Source organism: Sceloporus occidentalis, unplaced genomic scaffold, assembly GCF_023333645.1.
Source record: "Sceloporus occidentalis isolate IW3139 unplaced genomic scaffold, rSceOcc1.0.p SCAF_1, whole genome shotgun sequence".
Lineage (NCBI taxonomy): Eukaryota > Metazoa > Chordata > Lepidosauria > Squamata > Phrynosomatidae > Sceloporus > Sceloporus occidentalis.
The window spans coordinates 317,068,746-317,091,093 of NW_028316981.1; the positions used below are offsets into that span (position 1 = coordinate 317,068,746).

General features: G+C 44.8%; 1 protein-coding gene across 1 annotated transcript; it reads left to right on the forward strand.

Moving 5' to 3' along the window:
- LOC149324269 (uncharacterized) lies at positions 1-21,165 on the forward strand. Its single transcript, XM_089488607.1, has 3 exons — positions 1-84; positions 18,277-18,922; positions 18,977-21,165. The coding sequence occupies exons 1-3, from the start codon at positions 73-75 to the stop codon at positions 21,163-21,165; spliced, it is 2,847 nt and encodes a 948-aa protein (XP_089344733.1). The 5' UTR covers positions 1-72.
- Positions 21,166-22,348: the final 1,183 nt, after the last annotated feature.

The following is a 22,348-nucleotide window of genomic DNA, read 5'->3' on the forward strand; positions in this document are numbered from 1 at the left end:
GCCCTTTGAGGAGGGGAGCGTTCAGGGCTGGAGAGAAGGGGCTTCTTCCTTCGAGGAGACTTTGGAGCTAGAATGGAGCCCAAGGTAAGGAGCTGGACTCAGGAGGAAGGCTCTGCTTTGCAGACAGAGAGGACTCTGTGTCCTAACAGAGGACCGAGGAGGGGAGAGCCACATGGCTTCCTTTGTTATAAGCCAAGAGTTGCTAAAAGGAAGGAATTAGGACTACTTTGGAATGTTTTGAGATATACACATAAACATATTCTCTCTCTCTTTCTCTCTCTCTCATTTAAAACAAAGGCAGAGTCCTATGGCCCTCCTGCTACAAAGCAGTTGTAAAAGTATACAGTGCAAATGCAAAGACAATTCAGTGTCAGTTCTGTTTAAAACACACTGCTAAAAGCAGCTGAAGAACACAAAGACAAAAATACTTTCAACGCCTTCAGGAGAAGCAGCGTTGGACACAAAAGAGCAAAGCAGAACCAAATCCCAAACCCATAAAAGAGCAATATACTTTTTGGGCCAACTCAAAAGCCCCAAATGCCTTTCTCATCCCTTTGGGGAGTCTGTCTCGCACTCCCCCTTTCTTTCCTCTCCTTCATCCCTCCTTCTTATCCCTTCCCTCTTTCTCTTCTTGCTTTGTCCCACTGTTCCTTGAACCCTTAAGTGAGGGAGGCTCATCTCCCTCCTACTCGCCATCCTTCCCTCCTTGGACCCCTTTTCCAGCTCCATCCCTCTCTTCTTATGGGGAACCCCTCCTGCACCCTCCTTTTTCCTGACAACAATCCTGCTGGGTCTTTCAAACTGAAAGACAGCCCCCCTCCTCTGCCTGCCTTTGCATCCTTCCTTCCTCATGGCCTGAACCAAGACACCCCAGAGGAACATCTTTGAGGTCCCTCTTCTCTCTTCTCCCCCCCTCAATGCTCCCCCTCTACACCTCCTTCCTTCCTTCCTTCTTTCCTCATGGCCTGAACCAAGACACCCCAGAGGAACATCTTTGAGGTCCCTCTTCTCTCTTCTCCCCCCCTCAATGCTCCCCCTCTACACCACCTTCCTTCCTTCCTTCCTTCCTTCCTTCCTTCCTTCCTTCCTCATGGCCTGAACCAAGACCCCCAGAGGAGCATCCCTTAAGGACCCTCTTCTCTTTCCTCCCCCCCTCAATGCTCCCCCTCTACACCTCCTTCCTTCCTTCCTTCTTTCCTCATGGCCTGAACCAAGACCCCCAGAGGAGCATCCTTTGAGGTCCCTCTTCTCTTTCCTCCCCCCCTCAATGCTCCCCCTCTACACCTCCTTCCTTCCTTCCTTCCTTCCTTCTTTCCGCATGGCCTGAACCAAGACCCCCAGAGGAGCATCCCTTAAGGACCCTCTTCTCTTTCCTCCCCCCCTCAATGCTCCCCCTCTACACCTCCTTCCTTCCTTCCTTCCTTCCTTCCTTCCTTCTTTCCTCATGGCCTGAACCAAGACCTCCAGAGGAGCATCCTTTGAGGTCCCTCTTCTCTTTCCTCCCCCCCTCAATGCTCCCCCTCTACACCTCCTTCCTTCCTTCCTTCTTTCCTCATGGCCTGAACCAAGACCCCCAGAGGAGCATCCCTTAAGGACCCCCTTCTCTTTCCTCCCCCCCTCAATGCTCCCCCTCTACACCTCCTTCCTTCCTTCCTTCCTTCCTTCCTTCCTTCCTTCCTTCTTTCCTCATGGCCTGAACCAAGACCCCCAGAGGAGCATCCCTTAAGGACCCTCTTCTCTTTCCTCCCCCCCTCAATGCTCCCCCTCTACACCTCCTTCCTTCCTTCCTTCCTTCCTTCCTTCCTTTCTTCCTTCCTTCCTTCTTTCCTCATGGCCTGAACCAAGACCCCCAGAGGAGCATCCTTTGAGGTCCCTCTTCTATCTCCTCCCCCCCTCAATGCTCCCCCTCTACACCTCCTTCCTTCCTTCCTTCCTTCCTTCCTTCCTTCCTTCCTTCTTTCCTCATGGCCTGAACCAAGACCCCCAGAGGAGCATCCTTTGAGGTCCCTCTTCTATCTCCTCCCCCCCTCAATGCTTCCCTTCTACACCTCCTTCCTTCCTTCCTTCCTTCCTTCCTTCCTTCCTTCCTCATGGCCTGAACCAAGACCCCAAGAGGAGCATCCTTTGAGGTCCCTCTTCTCTCTGCTCCCCCCCTCAATGCTCCCCCTCTACACTTCCTTCCTTCCTTCCTTCCTCATAGCCTGAACCAAGACCCCAAGAGGAGCATCCTTTAAGGTCTCTCTTCTCTCTCCTCCCACCCTCAATGCTCCCCCTCTACACTTCCTTCCTTCCTTCCTTCCTTCCTTCCTTAGTTCCTTCCTTCCTTTGTTCCTTCCTTACTCATGGCCTGAACCAAGACCTCCCAGAGGAACATCCTTTGAGGTCCCTCTTCTCTCTCCTCCCCCCTCAATGCTCCCCCTCTACATTTCCTTCCTTCCTTCCTTCCTTCCTTCCTTCCTTCCTTCCTCATGGCCTGAACCAAGACCCCCCCCAGTGGAGCATCCTTTAAGGTCCCTCTTCTATCTCCTCCCCCTCAATGCTCCCCCTCTACACCTCCTTCCTTCCTTCCTTCCTTCCTTCCTTCCTTCCTTCCTTCCTCATGGCCTGAACCAAGACCCCCAGAGGAACATCCTTTGAGGTCCCTCTTCTCTCTCCTCCCCCCCCTCAATGCTCCCCCTGTACCCTTCCTTCCTTCCTTCCTTCCTTCCTTCCTTCCTTCCTCATGGCCTGAACCAAAACCCCCCTCCTCCCCCCAATGCTCCCCCTCTACACCTCCTTCCTTCCTTCTCTCCTCATGGCCTGAACCAAGACCCCCAGAGGAGCATCCTTTAAGGGCCCTCTTCTCTCTCCTCCCACCCTCAATGCTCCCCCTCTACACTTCCTTCCTTCCTTCCTTCCTTCCTTCCTTCCTTCCTTCCTCATGGCCTGAACCAAGACCCCCAGAGGAACATCCTTTGAGGTCCCTCTTCTCTCTCCTCCCCCCCCCTCAATGCTCCCCCTCTACACCTCCTTCCTTCCTTCCTTCCTTCCTCATGGCCTGAACCAAGACCCCAAGAGGAGCATCCTTTGAGGTCCCTCTTCTCTCTCCTCCCCCCCTCAATGCTCCCCCTCTACACCTCCTTTTTTCCTTCCTTCCTTCCTTCCTTCCTTCCTTCCTTCCTCATTGCCTGAACCAAGACCCCAAGAGGAGCATCCTTTGAGGTCCCTCTTCTCTCTCCTCCCCCGCACCGCACCGCACCTTCCTAACACTAGTACGGACAGGGAAAACAGGGAACAAAAGAACAGCACATAACAAATGATAGTCACGCAATGCCTGGGAACGCTTCTCTGAACAGGATGGTCTTTTGGAGATGGTTAATGAAGTGATGGCCCTTGTGTCTCGCGGGGGAAGAAGGTTCCAGGAGTGAGGGGCAGCAAGTGAAAAGGGGCGAATCCGAGATGGGGCAGAGGAAATCCTGGGCTGGGACAGCAGCCCTTGACTACCAGAACGGAGGGCCCGAGTGGGAGGGTGAGGAGAAATAAGGTCTGATAAGTTAGGAGGGGCCATTGTTCTTTAAAAACCAAATTCAGTATCACAGAATTCCAATTCTTCCGGGTGATATAACAAGGAATGCAGGCAGGTGAAATCCAAATTATGAGCTGCAGCAAGAATAGCATGCAACACACAAGGCCCTAGGCTAAGTTACCACTGTTGCCGAGTACTAAGTAATTACAAGAAGCTATTAAAGTACAAAACCCAGATCTATCTTAGTTCACAATGGAAGGAACTTATGGCAGCAGTTCAAAGCAAATATCCCCAGCGATTCTGAAAACCCTTTAATAAATCAAGTTCAAATAGGCAAACTTTAACTGAGCCCAGAATCAGCTCATATGTCTGGGAGTCCCATTTTTACAATGTATTTAATGAAATTCCTAGAAATAATTCCTCTGAGGTTTCTATAAGTAATTCAAAAATTAATAGCTATACATTGGAGGGGGGAAATATTTTCCAGCTGGGGAGCCCGTTTCCTCTAACGAAATATGTGAAATTATTGCAACTCTAAAGAATGGAAGGCCCCAGGAGAAGATGGAATTGTAGGTGAGGTCTACAAAGCATAGGGTTGCCATAACCCGGTGGGGGGCGTGCATTTCCCGTTTTTGGACCGTTCTGCACAGTCACCGTACGGTTTGGCGTTTCTCCCGGGTCTCCCCCCGCTCCTGGGCTTTGTTACTGTGCCTTGGCTGCTCTTGCCTTGGCCGCTCTTTGTTACTGTGCCTTGGCTGCCTAGGGCTCTGTGGGAGGCTGGAGCTCCTCCTATTGGCTGGCAGGCTGGCCAATAGCAGAACAGTCCTTTCCCTGCTTCAGGAGACTCTCCTCTGTTTACTTCCTGCTGCCACCTGGGCTGGCCAGGGACTGAGGCGGTGGGCAGCAGCAACAACAAAAGCAGAAGCAGCAACAGGAGGAGAGGACCAAAGCGGCTGGGGGAGGGGAGGGGAGGGGGAGGGGAGGGGGGAACGTTTTTGGCATCCCTCCCCTTCCCCCAGCCCCTTAGGGGAGGGCAAGAGAGCTCTGCCCCAGGGCCCCCAGCCAAAGGGGGCCCCAAGGTAGGGTTGCCTAAAAAACATGCAGCAGCAAGGAGGGAGGGAGATGGCATCTCTTGAAGCCAAGCTCCAGCAATTCATTCCTTTGTTGTTGTTGTTGTTGTTGTTGTTTGCCTTCAAGTCGTTTTGGACCAAGGCAACCCTATCCTGGGATTTTCTTGGTCCTCTCCTTCTCCTCCTCCTCCTTTCTTATTCTTTTCCTCCTCCTGATGCTCTCCATCTCCTTTCTCCTCCTTTCCCCCTTTCTCCTTCTTTCCCCCCTTCTCTTCTTCCTCATCCTCGTCCTCCTCCTCCCTCTCCTTACGGGGTGTGTGTGTGTGCTGTAGTGTGGAGGGCTTTCTGGGGCTTGCCTTGGATGGGTGCCACTGCCTTCCAGCCCTGGCTAGAGGAGGCCCAGAGCCCTTCCATCTGTTGGGGCCCTGCTCTTCTCCCCTCCACTTTGCCCCAAGATGGCTCCCTCCAACAAGACCCCTGGGGAGGCTCTTCCCAAGTGTCGGGCACCTCCTGTGTTGTCATTTCATCATCAGGTGGTTTTAGTGGCAAGTTTTGCCATTGCCTTCCTCTGAGGCTGAGACAGTGTGACTTGTGTGTGTGTGTGTGTGTGTGTGTGTGTGTGCATGCACCTTCAAGGGGTTTTCTTGGAAGGTTTGTACAGAGAGGGTTTACCTTTGCTTTCTTCTGAGGCTGACAGTGTGTGACTAGCCCAGTGGGGTTTTTTCATGCCCAAGCAAGGGATTGAACCCTGGGCCTCCTCCACCAATGCCTCCTGCTGTGCTTCCTGAGATGCATTTAACCTCAGAGGTGATCCAAAATCTCCATGTCTTTGAATTCAGTTTTATTATTATTTGAAAGAAAGAAGTTGGCAGCATGAGCTTTCCTAAAGCCTACTTCCTCAGATGCATTTAGTCTCACAGGTGATCCAAAATCTCTGTCTTTGAATTGTATTATTATTATTATTATTATTATTATCATCTGAAAGAAGTTGGCAGCATGAGCTTTCCCAAAGCCTACTTCCTCAGATGCATTTAGTCTCACAGGTGCAACAAGATCTCTGTAACATAAGGATTTATATTAATTTTTTTAAAATGTTAATATTTTTAGCTTTTAGTTGGTTATGGCCTCCATTTTTATTGAATGCCCCACTTTTTGGGTAAATTTTGTCCAGCATTTGACCTACACTTTGGTCTAAATATTGTCCTAGAAATTTTGGGTTGGGCATTGTGATTTTATGATTTTCGTTTGATGTAACTGTTATGGATTATTTTATGGAACCCGCCTTGATCCATAAGAGAGATGGGATAATAATTATAATTATAATTATATTTTTCCTACATTTTCCCTGGTTTGGTGGTAGAGAATTATGGTAACCCTACCCCAAAGGAGCCGCACAAGTCACGTCATCGACACACACCTCATGTAAACAGTGGTGTGCCAAGATGTTGCCCGCGGTGCGCAGTAGGACTCGAGACATTAAAAAACATAGGGGCCCCAAATGTACTTTCTGCCCCAGGGCCCCTAAAGGCCTAGCTACGGGCCTGGAGTCAGTTTGCAAAGGGACCTATTATTGTTGTTGTTGTTATTATTATGCAAAGACCTAGCTGTGTGAGTCAGTTTGCAAAGGGACCTTCCATGATTATCATCATTATTATTATTATTATTATTATTAGCATGCAAAGAGCTAGCTGTGTGAGTCAGTTTGCAAATGCCCAAATGTGCTTCGTGTGTGTTTTGGAATGGGGGAGGGGGGATTGGCCAGAAAGGGAAGTACATTTCTGCCATCCGTCTAGGAATAATGCCAAAATGTCCTCCATTTTGATCATGCCTAAGAAACATGTATTTATATTAACATTTTTAAAAAATCATCAATTTTTTTGCATATCCTCCATTTTGTATAAAACTTGTCCTACATTCGAAAATGTTTGGAGGTCCTGACTTATGGCAACCCTAACAAAGCAGCACCAAACGGGTGGGCTTCTATTCTCTCAATTCTAGTCACAGAAAGTAATAATAGTGGTTACTACCCCATGGAATATCAGTATTCTTGCCAATACAGTGGTACCCCGGGATACGAATGCGCCGCCTTACGAAATTTCCGGGTTACGAAAAAAATCCATTTAAAAACATTTTTCCGGGTTACGAAGGTTATTTCGGGTTACGAAAAAAAATTTGGTGCTTTTCGGCGCGATTTCACACGGAATCGCGGCTTTCGCTATTAGCGCCTAAGGGCATTTCGGCTAGCGAAAGTTTCCGGGTTACGAAAGCGGCGGCGGAACGAATTAATTTCGTAACCCGGGGTACCACTGTATATTCAAAAAAGGTTACCCAAACGACCCAGACAGTTTCCCAGCAGAGAGGGTCCTGTCCTCCTGTAATCTGGGTTTAGCTCCTCCTATTTGCTCCTGTAGTCTGTGAGGCCCAAGGGGGGTTAGCCCCTCCTTATATAGGGGGCCGGTCTTTTCTTTGTCCCTGCCTACAGGAGCAAATAGGAGGAGCTAAACCCAGATTACAGGAGGACAGGACCCTTCTCTGCAGGAAATGAATGTGTCACGGTAAGTACCCAACGTTCCTTTTTCCTCTCATCAGTCTGTTGGTCATTTCCTCGAAAATATATACCAAATATCTAAAAACAATTGGATTGAGTCAAATGAGATAGCAGAAGAACAGGCTGGTTTTTGATAACAATCGCTCGACAATAGGTCAATACGTCATCCAATTCACCATGGAAAAAGAAAGGAAGGAACACTGCCATTTTTGGATGTCCTTGTCATTCGCAAACCGAACCTGCGTCTGCATCACACAGTATACCAAAAACCCAGACATACAGACCGATACCTGCACAAGAACTCCAGCCATCACCCAGGACAAAAAAGAAGCACAATCAAAACACTGGTAGACTGAGCAAAACGCATCTGCGAACCCCACTTCTTGGAAGATGAACTGAAGCACTTGGACCAGGCTCTACATGCAAATGGTTATTCCAGCTCAGACATCAGAAGGGCTGTCAGGCCCAGGAAAACCCAGAGAAGTGAAGACAAGCAGCCACCCAAAGGGAAGGTATTTTTACCATACATCAAAGGAGTCACAGACAGAATAGGCAAAGTGGTAAAGAAGCAAACCTTCAAATGGTTTACAAACTGATGAAGAAAATCCAGCAAATGCTTTGCTCAGCCAAGGACCAGAGAGACCCTCTCACAGCCGCAGGAGTTTAGCGCATACCATGCAGCTGCGGACAAGTCTACATAGGGACCACCAAACGTAGTGTGCAAACAAGAATCAAGGAACATGAGAGACACTGCAGACTGGGCCAGCCAGAAAAATCAGCAGTAGCAGAACATGCCACAAACCATCCTGGGCATAAAATACTGCTTGAAAACACTGAAATTCTGGACCATGCCAACCACTACCATGTCAGGATGCACAGGGAAGCCATTGAGATCCACAAACATCTGGATAATTTCAACCGGAAAGAAGAAACCCTTAAAGTGAATAAAATTTGGCTACCAGTCCTGAAGAATAGCAAAATAAGGACTCAGCAAATGCAAATGGGAAACCATTCAGTGTCAGGGGCTTTTCCATCAAATAATTGATCACCAATTAGCAGACATTAATCCTCGTTTGCATTATCATCCCAGGCTGAGGCCAGCCATCAACACAGAACAATACACATGCAAATCACTCCAGCATGCCCAGGCTCACACAGTATATATACACCCAATTTTTCCAGGCAAAGCACTCTCTGAAGATGCCAGCCACAGATGCTGGCGAAACGTCAGAAAGAAACTCTACTAGAACATGGCCACATAGCCCAAAAAACCCACAAAAAACTATGGATGCCGGCCATGAAAGCCTTCGACTTTACAAACCTAGAAAAATGTAGGGGATCCTACAGCTCCTCCCACAACTAATACAATGAACATTTCCCTTACTGAAACATAATATGGCCTGAACTAATATGAAGGAAAATGTAGGGGGAGATTCAAACAGTCCTGGCTGGACATCACAACTACCATGTAGGAGAATCTCATGTGACTGTCCACAGTTACTAGAAAATACTGGCCTGTTCCAGACAGGTCAAAATAAAGCTGCTTTGAGTCACTTTGGAGGAATGGTATTTCAATGATGCATGTGTCCTAAGAGTCCAAAAGCCTCACCAAAGCTGCACTCCAGTCCTTAGAGCTGGAGTGTGCCTTTGGTGCGGCTTTTGGACTCTTAGGACGCATGCATCATTGAAATAGCATACCTCCAAAGTGACTCGAAGCAGCTTTATTTTGGCCTATCTGTAACAGGCCACTGATTGCTTCCAACAGTTTTTGTTAAAGGACCAGCCAAATCAGCATGCACCACCTGGAATGGCCTCTGGGCTGTACATTTTGTTTGTTTAGCCACAGGACAAGCCTTCAGCTTGATTTTGCTGCACACACACAGAGCATTCCAAATGGTTTGGTTAGCTCTGGGCAAACCTCCCCAGCTTTCCCAAACTTGTAAAGCTTATGTGGCCCAACACTGTGAAAGTGATGTGCACAATCTGTGTGTAAAGGCACATTATTCACACTGGCACACTCAGCCCTATCCACCATGTAATACATTTTGTGCTTTTTCTGTGCCTTTGCACACACCAGATTACCTTTGCTAATTATACATTCATCCCCTTTGAAACTCAAGGCATACCCATCTGATGTCAATGTAGACACACTAACCAGACAATTTTGCAACCTGGGAGCAGACAATACATTTTCAAAATCCCTCCCAAAATTTGGGACATGTACAGTCCCCATGTCTTTCACCTCTCGAGGAACACCATCAGCCATTGCCACTGACTGAACAACAGAAGCAGTCTTTCCTTTCAGGAGCTTACTGGAATTACGCATGTGGTTAGTAGCCCCAGAGTCTAGCATTCAGACAGAGTCTCTTGTGGCTATTTGAAGGGCTCTGCAGTCTCTGGCTCTCAGCCACAACTGCAGCTCCACTCTTGGAACCAGAATCTTTGTGCTGCTTCTTCTTTGCTGCTGTAAACTTCCAGCAGTTCTTTTGCACATGCCCAGGCTTGTTGCAATAGAAACAGCATTTCTCCTGCTGGCTCTCCTTCAAAGCCTCCGGTGGGGTAACAGCCTTTGGTATCTCCCGCTGCCGTCTCTGGACCCCTGCCTCGAACATCCGTCGCTGGCTCTCTTCCAAGACATGCGCCAACACCAATTCTGCAGTCATCTGGTCTTCACTCACACCTTGAAAATCATGCTGAATATGCTCATAGTCTCTGGTGAGACTTCCTAGCAAGATGTACGCCTTCTGCTCCTCTGGCAAGGTGACACCTCTCAACTGCACTTGAGCAGACAGGTCCTGCATTTCTTCCAAATGCTTCTCAGGATCCTGGCCCTCCTGCATCTTGCGTGTGTATAGTCTTCTACACCAGAACATTCGGGACAAAGCTGTGCTATTCTGATGCACTCCTTTCAAAGCATCCCAAACAGCCTTTGCAGTCCTCTTTTCTCGGACATGGTTAATCTGGTTTGGCTCAAGAGTCAATAAGATAGTAGCTTGTGCCCTCATATCCTGATCAAGTAAGTCTTCAGTAAGTCCACCATCCACCACACACCAAAGACCCTCACGAACAAGCAGTGCCTCCATGTACAAAGACCAAGCGGTGTAGTTGGTGTTGGATAACTTGGGATATCTAGCTGCCTCCATAGCTCAATGCAAGACAGCAAAGAGTCCTGGCAGTATTTCCAACTCCCACTGTTATCTTCCCTTTCGCCTTCCGGCACCGATCAGATGAACAACAATAATGCAGATTTAAAGCTGGAAGAAACTCCTCAGCTCACACTCTCTGGATCAGGAACAAAAAGCAACCAACGACCTTCAGAACCAGGAACCAGCAACCAACTTGGCAAGCATTGAGGGAACCATTCAGGCAACCAGCTTGGCAACCATCCTCTGCTACCACTTGTTGATATTTGGGTGATGAATCTTGCCAGTGATTCTGGTCCGGTGGCAACTGGATGAAGACGTCAGCTATTTCTCCAACACAGGAACAGAGCAAAGCTCCAAACACAAGCTTTCGGCTTGCTTGGAAGAATGCCTGGAGAAACAGCTGCTAGATCAAAGAATCACTCTCCAGCAGTTCTCTCCTAAGAGGGCTTCATTACTTTGTTTCAAATAACACAAGCTAATCACCACTATACAAAAACTTTTACCAACTAACATACCACACTATCTCAAACTCCCACAATCCCACAGCACAGTGTTTTTTCTTATATACAGAATTACCATGAGGCAACCACTTAGCCCAGCCTCTTTCTATACAAGTTGCTATGCACCATAGACACCAATCCTTCTTCAGACTGAAGACATGGCATATTTACATTTAGTCCAGCTCATTTGACCTTGAGCATCCGACTGCTGCTCTGGACTCCAGCTGTAGCCAATTTAGGCTTCTGCAACCATTGCCACATCTGAACATTTTCACCTTAAATATATTAATACAAGCTCCATTAAAAGAGATTCCACCTAAACATTAGGAGGACCTTCCTGATAGTAAGGGCTGTTTGACAGTGAAATACTCAGCTGTTTCAATGGGGAGTGGTGGAGTCTCCTTCTTTGAAGGTCTTTAAGCAGAGGCTGAATGGCCATCTGTTGGGTATGCTTTGAATGTGAGTTCCTGCTTGGCAGGGGGTTGGACTGGACGGACCTTAGGGTCTCTTACCAACTCTATGTTTCTATGGCTATGTTTCTATGACTTTACTCCAACATGTGCTAGCTATTTGTTTGAATTTTTCCTTGGTGATTTCCCCCCTTTCCATTTCTTTTACATGGCCCATTTAAAGCTAAGGTCAGTTCAAAGTTCCTTAGACATCCATCCTGGTTCCTCCCTTTTGAGAAAGTCCAATCCATCCTGAAGTCCCTTTTCTTTTAGTATTCCTGATCATGGAATCACTCCCAGTATTTCTCTAAGTTTACTGAAATCAGCTCTCCTAAAGTCTATAATGTCTACTTTTTGTGGGGTTTTCGGGTTATATGGCCATGTTCTAGAAGAGTTTCTTCCTGACGTTTCACCAGCATCTTCAGAGAATGCCAGCCACAGATGCTGGTGAAACGTCAGGAAGAAACTCTTCTAGAACATGGCCATATAACCCGAAAAGCCCACAAAGCTATGGATGCCGGCTATGAAAGCCTTCAACTCCACTCTAGAATGTATGTCTAACTATTCCTGACTTCTCCTTTCCATTGTATAACAAACTCCAGGAGAACATGGTCACTTCCACCTAATGATCCCTCCACTTGCACTCCATTAACCAAGTCATCCCTGTTGGTTAGAATCAGATGTTCTCCTGGAGTTTGTTATACAATGGAAAGGAGAAGTCAGGCATAGTCAGACACGCATTCTAGACTTTAGGAGAGCGGATGTCAGTAAACTTAGAGAAGTATTGAGGGTGATCCCGTGGTCAGAAATACTAAAAGGGAAGGGAGTTCAGGCCAGATGGGAGTTTCTCAAAAGACAGATACTGAAGGCACAATCTGAAACAGTTCCAGTGAGAAAGAAAAATGGGAGGTGTCTCAAGAAACCAGGATGGATGACTAAGGAACTTTCAACTGAGCTAAATTTGAAACGGAACATGTATAAGAAATGGAAAAAGGGGGAAATCACGAAAAAGGAATTCAAAGAAATAGCAGGCATGTGTAGGGGTAAAGTCAGAAAAGCTAAAGCGCAGAATGAACTCAGGCTTGCTAGAGAGGTTAAAGACAACGAAAAGGGCTTTTTTGGATATGTCCGCAGCAAACGTAAGAAGAAGGAAATAGGAGGCCCACTGCGCGGAAAAGATGGCAAAATGCTAACAGAAGACAGAGAAAAGGCAGAATTACTCAACACCTTCTTTGCCTCCGTCTTCTCAGAAAAGGAAAAGGGTGCTCAACCTGAGGATAATGGAGCAGGGGACAGAATAGGGGAATTTCAGCACAGAATAAGTAAAGAGATAGTAGAAGAATACCTGTTTAACCTAAATGAATTTAAGTCTGCAGGACCAGATGAGCTACAAGGGTACTAAAAGAACTGGCAAATGTAATATTGGAGCCATTGGCAATCATATTTGAAAACTCCTGGAAAACAGGAGAGATCCCAGCAGACTGGAGGAGGGCAAACGTTGTCCCCATCTTCAAAAAGGGGAAAAAAGAGGATCCCAACAATTATCATCCAGTTAGTCTGACATCAGTTCTAGGAAAGATTCTGGAGCAGATCATTAAAAAAAGAGTCTGTGAACATCTAGAAAGCATTGCCATCATCACGAAAAGTCAACATGGGTTTCAGAGAAACAAATCATGCCAGACAAATTTGATCTCTTTCTTTGATAAAATTACCAGCTTGGTAGATGAAGGGAATGCTGTGGATATAGTATATCTTGATTTCAGTAAGGCCTTTGACAAGGTTTCCCATGACATTCTTGCAAACAAGCTTGTAAAATGTGGGCTAGACAAAGTAAGTGTTAAATGGATCTGTAATTGGTTGACCGGCTGAACCCAAAGGGTGCTCAACAATGGCTCCTTTTCATCCTGGAGAGAAGTGACCAGTGGGGTCCCACAGGGCTCTGTCCTGGGCCCAATGTTATTCAACATCTTTATCAGTGACTTGGAGGACAAAATTGGGGGCATACATATCAAATTTGCAGATGACACCAAATTAGGAGTAGTAGCTAATATTCCAGAGGACAGGATCAACATTCAAAATGATCTGAATAGACTAGAAAGCTGGGCCAAAGCTAACAAAATGAAATTCAACACAGAGAAATGTAAGGTACTGCACTTAGGGCAGAAAAATGAAATGCACAGATATAGGATGGGAGACACCTGGCTGAATGAAAGTACATGTAAAAGGGATCTAGGAGTCCAAGTAGATGATAAGTTGAACATGAGTCAACAGTGTGATGCGGCAGCTAAAAAGGCCAATGCAATTTTAGGCTGCATCAATAAAAGTATAGTGTCTAGATCAAGAGAAGTAATAGTGCCACTGTATTCTGCTCTGGTCAGCCCCCCCCCCCTTGAAATATTGTGTCCAGTTTTGGGCACCACAATTCATAAAGGACATTGAGAAACTGGAGCATGTCCAGGGGAGTGCGACTAAAATGGTGAAAGGTCTGGAAACCTTGCCCTATGAGGAACGACTCAGGGAGCTGGGGATGTTTAGCCTGGAGAAGAGAAGGTTAAGAGGTGATATGATAGCCCTGTTCAAATATTTGAAGGGATGTCATATTGAGGAGGGAGCAAGCTTGTTTTCTGCTGCTCCAGAGACTAGGACTCGAAGCAATGGATGCAAACTGCAGGAAAACAGATTCCACCTCAACATTAGGAGGAACTTCCTGACAGTAAGGGCTGTTCGACAATGGAACAAACTCCCTCGGAGTGTAGTGGAGTCTCCTTCCTTGGAGGTCTTTAAGCAGAGGCTGGATGGCCATCTGTCGGGGATGCTTTGATTTGGATTTCCTGCATGGCAGAATGGGGTTGGACTGGATGGCCCTAGTGGTCTCTTCCAACTCTACAATTCTATGATTCTATGATTCTAGATCTAAAATAGCTGACCCCATTGTTGCCTCTTCCACCTTTTGGACAATGAAATTGTCTTCCAGGCAAGAGAGGAATTTGCTAGTCCTTAATAAATAATATAAATAATAATAAAAATTTATTTATATACCACTATTCCAAATTCCAAATTCGATCACAGCGGTGTACAACTGAAAGATAATACAAAGAGACACTCAACAACAACATGATAAAAACATCCCAATACAATACAAACTATAAACATATAACTATTAAAATCACAAGAACAAAATTAGCTGGATAAACAATTGTATATCGGGGAGAACACCATAACATCAGGACACATGGGGGAAAGCTTGTTGGAAGAGAAAGGTCTTTCATTTCTTCCTAAACAGATCAAGGGAGGTGACGGAGCAGAGCTCGTCAGGAAGGAAGTTCCAGATCTGTGGGGCTGAGATGGAACACGCTCTTTGTGAAGACAAGGAATATTTCGTCTTAGGAACCCTCAGCAAATGCTTCCCAACGGATCTGAGAGTGTGGGGCGGATTATATGGGAAGAGGTGGTCCTCCAAGTACCCTGGGCCCAAGCCATTTAGGGCTTTATAGGTAATAACCAACACCTTGTATTGAGCCCGGAAACGAATGGGCAGCCAATGTAGATCTTGCAGAATCGGTGTTATATGGGTGGTCCTGGAACATCCAGTGACCAACCTTGCTGCCATATTCTGTACTAACTGGAGCTTCTGGGTTTGGTACAAGGGTTGCCCCATGCAGAGCACTTTACAGAAATCCAACCGAGAGGTTACCAGAGCATGTACAACTGTTTCAAGGTCCCCTCGGCCCAGGTAGGGTTGCAGCTGGCGTATCAGCCGAAGTCGGTAGCGGGTGCTCCTGACCGTCGCATCCACCTGAGATGTCAGGTGGAGCGACGAGTCCAGAAGCACCCCCAGACTGCGAACTGAGTCCTTCAAGGGGAGCGTGACCCCGTTCAGGACAGGTGGACAAATTTCCTTCCCCGGGCCAGGAGAACCTATCATGAGTAATAATAATAATAATTTGTTTTATTTATATACCGCTATTCCAAAGATCATAGCGGTGAACAGCAAGTAAGCTAATTAGCAAGTAAGCTAATTTGCCCCCAACAATCTGGGTACTCATTTTAGCGACCTCGGAAGGATGCAAGCCTGAGTCAAGCTTGGGCCCTTTTGCTGGTCTTGAACTCGCAACCTTGTGGTTTCGAGTGAATGGCTGCAGTACAGGCATTTAACCACTGCGCCACCAGGCTTCCGTTTTCTCTGGATTTGATCTGAAGGAAAAGTGGTATACAAATAAAATTATTATTATTATTATTATTATTATTATTATTATTCAGGCTGAGTCTGTTTTCCCTCATCCAGCCCATTACCGACTCCAAGCAGGCATTAAGACTGCCATTCCTAGTCACTGCATCAGTCAGAGACACAGAGAAACATATTTGGGTGTCATCAGCATACTGATAACACCGCGCCCCATGTCTCTGGATGATCTCTCCCAGCGGCTTCATGTAAATGTTAAATAGCATGGGGGACAAAATTGCCTCTTGAGGAACGCCAGATGTAAGCGCCCTCTTACCGGAACGACAGTCCCCCAGCTGCACCATCTGGAATCTACCCGAGAGGTAGGAGCGGAACCACTGGAGCGCAGTGCCCCTGATACCTAGCTCCCTCAGGCGTTCCAGAAGGATACCATGGTCAATGGTATCGAAAGCCGCTGATATGTCCAAGAGCACTAACAGGGACATGCTTCCTCTGTCCATGCCCAGATGGAGATCATCGACTAAGGCGACCATGGGTCTAGAAAATCCGTTTCATCCAAGATCACTTGAAGCTGGAAGGCAACCGCTCTCTCGATCACCTTCCCCAAAAAATGTTTAATGTTTTGGCTGAGTCTGGTTTCCAACAAATATCAGGATAGTTGAAGTCACCCATCACTAATGCATCTCTCCTTTCTGAGTTGTGTGGTTATCTGTTCTAGAAAGGCCTCATCCAGTTTTTCCCTCTGACTTGTAGGTCTGTAGTACACTCCCACAATAACATCCCTGTTGTTTCCCTCCCCTTTCTTTTTTATCCAGATGCTTTCCACCTGGCTTGCAGGATTTAAGTCTTGGATCTCTTCATAGGTGTAGACATCCCTAATACTATTCCTCCTCCATTCCTGTTTGGCCTGTGTCTCTTTAAAATGTTGTACCTCTCTATTTCTACATTCCAATCATGAGAGTTTCAGTAATGCCTATTATATTATATTAGCTTTGTTGTGCTAGGAATTCAAGTTGGAATTCTTGCTTATTTCACATGCTCTGTGCATTAGTGTAGCCACATCGAAGACCATGGGTCTCCCCTGCTTGCTGCCTGTGTAATGTTTTTTCCTTCCCACTATGGTTCCCTGCCCTATTTGCCTTGTTTCTGCTACAACAGTTTAACTATTATCTCTAGCCCTTGATGGCCCCCTGCCTTCCTAATCAGTAGGAGCAAATGGGATGTTTGAATGAGGTGGAGAGAGCAGACTTTGCATGCCGGACAATCCTATCTATATGAGGAGAGGAAGAGAGAATGCTAAAATCTTCTGCAAGTTACAAATTGCAATCCTAGGTCAGCAGCATAACAAGGCAGGTATGGTGTGCCTTGCAGTGGTAAGAACAGAGGCCACCTGGCCTGGGACTCATGATAAAGTGAGTGGTTTCTTCCAAAGAGGAACTTGAGAAAGAGGGGTTTAAACTACAATGGTTTCCCTATCACCAATTGTGGGCAAGATTTAAAATAGATAAAGAAGAATTTGGAGTAGGACCAGACAATACGAAATTGGGAGAAATAATTAAGAAAAAAGATAAGAAAGGGAGAATATCTAGACTTTATAAAGCGTGTTTAAAATTAGAACTGGAAACAGAACAAATCAAACATTGTATGACAAGATGGGCAGGAGATACGATTGATCTGGAAAAGTGGGTAAGGGCTTGGGGTAAAGATGTCAAATTCTCAATGTGTATAGATATAAAAGAAAACTTAATGGAAATGATACACTGGTGGTACCTTACCCCATCCAGATTGGGAAAAATGTATAAGAATAGCAAGGCAAATTGTTGGAAATGTAAAAAGGGGGTCGGTAATTTCTTTCACATGCGGTGGCTCTGTCCCAAGGTGAAGAAATTCTGGAATTCGATACATAGAATCATTCAAGATATTTACAGTATTAAAATTAACCTCGAACCTGAACTTTTTCTTCTAAAAATGGTTGATAATCAGGAAGTCAGAAAGTATCTTAAACAAATTCTCTATCTGCTCACCACCGCCAGAATGACGATTGTGCAAGTCTGGCGTACAGAGGAAATTCCAGCAATTGACAATTGGCTACAAAAATCCTTTAATATAATAGAAATGGACAAAATAACGATGGACTTAAAGGATAAGGTTCAAGATGAGAAACAAACATGGGAGTCTTTCATGGATTACTGTTAAAAAAGATGGCGCCTCTCTAAGGATTAAATAACCTCCTTTGCATCTAATGAACAGGAAGGTTTTTTGAAACTATCTCTCTTCCCTTGTATGGTATAAGGTTTTAAGAGAAACAATGGAGTAGAAAGCATGGGCTTTATCGTGAAACAAAATGCATCTAGTTGTACGGTGTAAGTTACAATGTAAGAAATACTAATCAATCGAGGTTCGCAAACAAGTAGGGCTATCTGTATAATATCAGTCAACATTGAATAGATAAATTTGGGAGGGGGTGGGGGGAACCTTTTTTCTTTTTGGTAAAGAAGATCAGAAAGATGGATGTTGTAAATATTTGGGCTTTTTTATTGGTTGTATAATTTCAATGAAGAATATTTTAAAAAAAGATAAAGTGAGTGGTTTCTAATTGATTTAATTGTAATTTGAACCACGAAGAGCATACGCAGGAATAATCAATATGGCAGAGTCAGAGGGGGATGGTTGTCACCTGGGAAACATTTGGATCATGCTTCCCTCCAAGCTGGCCATGATCGCATTTTTATTTTTGCCAAATAATATTTATTTATTTATTTAAAGTATTTCTACCCTGCTCTTTAGCCACAAAGGCTGACAGAGTGGCTTTCATCACCATTATTAAATTTATTTATCTCCCACTCTCCCCCCCCCCCCCAAAAAAAAATTACAGAACTCACATAGTGGACATCAGCCTTCCAATAAAAGGACCCACATGGAGGAGAAGCCCTATGAATGCATGGAATGTGGAAAGAGCTTCAGTCAGAAAGCATATCTAAAATCACATCAAAGGACCCACACGGGGGAGAAGCCCTATAAATGCATGGAATGTGGAAAGAGCTTCAGTAAGAAAGGAAATCTAAAATCACATCAAAGGACCCACACGGGGGAGAAGCCCTATAAATGCATGGAGTGTGGAAAGAGCTTCAGTAGGACTGCACATCTAAAATGGCATCAAAGGACTCATACAGGAGAGAAACCTTATAAATGCATGGAATGTGGAAAGAGCTTCAGTCGGAGTGGACATCTAAACTTACATCAAAGGACCCATACGGGGGAGAAGCCCTATAAATGTATGGAATGTGGAAAGAGCTTCAGTAGGCGTGGACATCTAAACTTACATCAAAGAACCCATATGGGGGAGAAGCCCTATAAATGTATGGAATGTGGAAAGAGCTTCACTGAAGGAGGAAGTCTAAACAAACATCAAAGGACCCACACGGGGGAAAAGCCCTATAAATGCATGGATTGTGGAAAGAGCTTCAGTGAAAGAGGAAGTCTAAACAAACATCAAAGGACCCACACGGGGGAAAAGCCCTATAAATGCATGGATTGTGGAAAGAGCTTCAGTGAAAGAGGAAGTCTAAACAAACATCAAAGGACCCACACAGGGGAGAAGTCATATCAATGCATGGAATGTGGAAAGAGCTTCAGTCAGAGTTCAAATCTAAACAAACATCAAAGGACCCACAAGGGGGAGAAGCCCTATAAATGTATGGAATGTGGAAAGAGCTTCAATATGAGAGGAGTTCTAAACTTACATCAAAGGACCCACATGGGGGAGAAGCCCTATAAATGCATGGAATGTGGAAAGAGCTTCAGTCAGAGTGGACAGCTAAATTTACATCATAGGACCCACACGGGGGAGAAGCCCTATAAATGCATGGAATGTGGAAAGAGCTTCAGTATGAGAGGAGTTCTAAACTTACATCAAAGGACCCACACGGGGGAGAAGCCCTATAAATGCATGGAATGTGGAAAGAGCTTCAGTAGGAGCGGACATCTAAACTTACATCAAAGGACCCACACGGGGGAGAAGCCCTATAAATGCATGGAATGTGGAAAGAGCTTCAGTATGAGAGGACGTCTAAACTTACATCAAAGGACCCACACGGGGGAGAAGCCCTATAAATGCATGGAATGTGGAAAGAGCTTCAGTATGAGAGGACGTCTAAACTTACATCAAAGGACCCACACGGGGGAGAAGCCCTATAAATGCATGGAATGTGGAAAGAGCTTCAGTATGAGAGGACGTCTAAACTTACATCAAAGGACCCACACGGGGGAGAAGCCCTATAAATGCATGGAATGTGGAAAGAGCTTCAGTCAGAGTGGACAGCTAAACTTACATCATAGGACCCACACGGGGGAGAAGCCCTATAAATGCATGGAATGTGGAAAGAGCTTCAGTAGGAGCGGACATCTAAACTTACATCAAAGGACCCACACGGGGGAGAAGCCCTATAAATGCATGGAATGTGGAAAGAGGTTCAGTACGAGCGGACATCTAAAGTTACATCAAAGGACCCACACAGGGGAGAAGCCCTATAAATGTATGGAATGTGGAAAGAGCTTCAGTATGAGAGGACGTCTAAACTCACATGAAAGGACACACAAGAAAGAGAAGCCCTATAAATGTATGGAATGTGAAAAGAGCTTCAGACACAGTGAAAATCTAAAATCGCATCAAAGGACCCACACGGGGGACAAGTCATATCAATGCATGGAATGTGGAAAGAGCTTCAGTCAGAGTTCAAATCTAAACACACATCTAAGGTCCCACACGGGAGAGAAGCCCTATAAATGCATGGAATGTGGAAAGAGCTTCAGTGAAAGAGGAAGTCTAAACTTACATCAAAGGGTCCACACGGGGGAAAAGCCCTATAAATGCATGGAATGTGGAAAGAGCTTCAGTAGGAGTGGAAATCTAAACTTACATCAAATGATCCACACAGGGGAGAAGCCCTATAAATGCATGGAATGTGGAAAGAGCTTCACTCAAAGTGTAAAACTAAACTTACATCAAAGAACCCATACGGGGGAGAAGCCCTATAAATGCATGGAATGTGGAAAGAGCTTCATCGAAAGAGGAAGTCTAAAAGTACATGAAAGGACCCACACAGGGGAGAAGCCCTATAAATGTATGGAATGTGGAAAGAGCTTTACTGTAAGCGGAAGTCTAAGCAAACATCAAAGGACCCACACAGGGGAGAAGCCCTATAAATGTATGGAATGTGGAAAGAGCTTTACTGTAAGCGGAAGTCTAAGCAAACATCAAAGGACCCACACAGGGGAGAAGCCCTATAAATGTATGGAATGTGGAAAGAGCTTCACTGAAAGAGGAAGTCTAAACAAACATCAAAGGACCCACACAGGGGAGGAGCCCTATAAATGTATGGAATGTGGAAAGAGCTTCACTGAAAGAGGAAGTCTAAACAAACATCAAAGGACCCACACAGGGGAGGAGCCCTATAAATGTATGGAATGTGGAAAGAGCTTCAGTCAGAGCAAAAATCTAAATGCACATCTAAGGACCCACACAGGGGAGAAGCCATACAATTGCATGGAATGTGGAAAGAGCTTCAGTCAGAGTGAAAATCTAAAATCACATCAAAGGACCCATACATGGGAGAAGTCATATCAATGCATGGAATGTGGAAAGAGCTTCTATAAAAGTTCAAATCTAAACATACATCTAAGGACCCACACAGGAGAGAAGTCATACAAATGCATGGAAAGTGGAAAGAGCGTCAGTGATAGTGGAAGTCTAATCTCATATTAAAGTGCTCACTAGCTTCTTCATTATATCTATTAATTATATTAAAATATTAATATTATTAGTATCAATAATATTAAAGTTAAGAATTGACAAAATGATCTAATGGGTTGAAATAAAAGGTTATACAGTACTTATAAAATCCGAGCATATGCTGATCATTAGCAATCAATCTGGAAGACCCTAAAGAAAATATAAATATATTAATGGGGAAAATTCATCAAGGCATATGCTAATTTAAGCTAAGATATGCTGTTTGCTACTTTAGAAAGAATCAATGCGGGAACTGAATTTATGAGATGGAGAAGAACTGTGTATAAAGATCAATATGCGAGATTAATTGTCAACCAAGAAAGAACAAAAGAATTTAAGAGAACAAAAGGGACGCGGCAAGGCTGCCCATTATCCCCCTATTGTTTATTTTAGTCTTGGAGGCCATGAATAAAAGGATAAGAGAAGATAAAAACATTCAGGGAGTGAAACTTAAAAAATCTGAGTTTAAATTGAGGTGTTTTGCCAATGACCTTGTGTATACTTTAGAAAATCCAAGTGCTAGTATAGAAACCTTACTGGAAACACAAATAGAATTTGAAGAAGAATCAGGTTTAAAGGTCAATATGGGCAACACAACGATTTTAACTAAAAACATGTCAGAGAGGAATTCCACTATGCGAATGTCATTAGAAAAAACTAGTGGATGTAAAGCAAAACAGAGCGTCAAATATTTAGGGATAACTTTGACCTGAAAGAACACAGACCTGTTTCATAATAATTATGAGAAGGTCTGGAGAGATATTTAAAAAGACCTAGAGAAATGGGGAAAGATGCAATTATCTCTGTTGGGTAAAATTTCCGTAATTCAAATGAATGTGCTTCCAAAGCTCTTATTCCTATTCCAAACGATACCCATAATACATAATGAAAAACCGTTAAATCAATGGCAAAAAGAAATAGGAAAATTTATATAGAATAAGAATAGAGCTAGAATTAAGATGAAAATTTTATGTGATGAAAAAACAAGAGGGGGGAATGAGTTTACCAAATATTAATCTGTATTATTTTGCTTGTTGTTTAACTTGGATGAAAGAATGGGTTGAACTACAAAATGAAAACTTACTAAATCTTGAAGGTGACCATCTTAGATATGGGTGGCATAGGCCCTCTAAAGACAGGCCAAAATAAAGCTGCT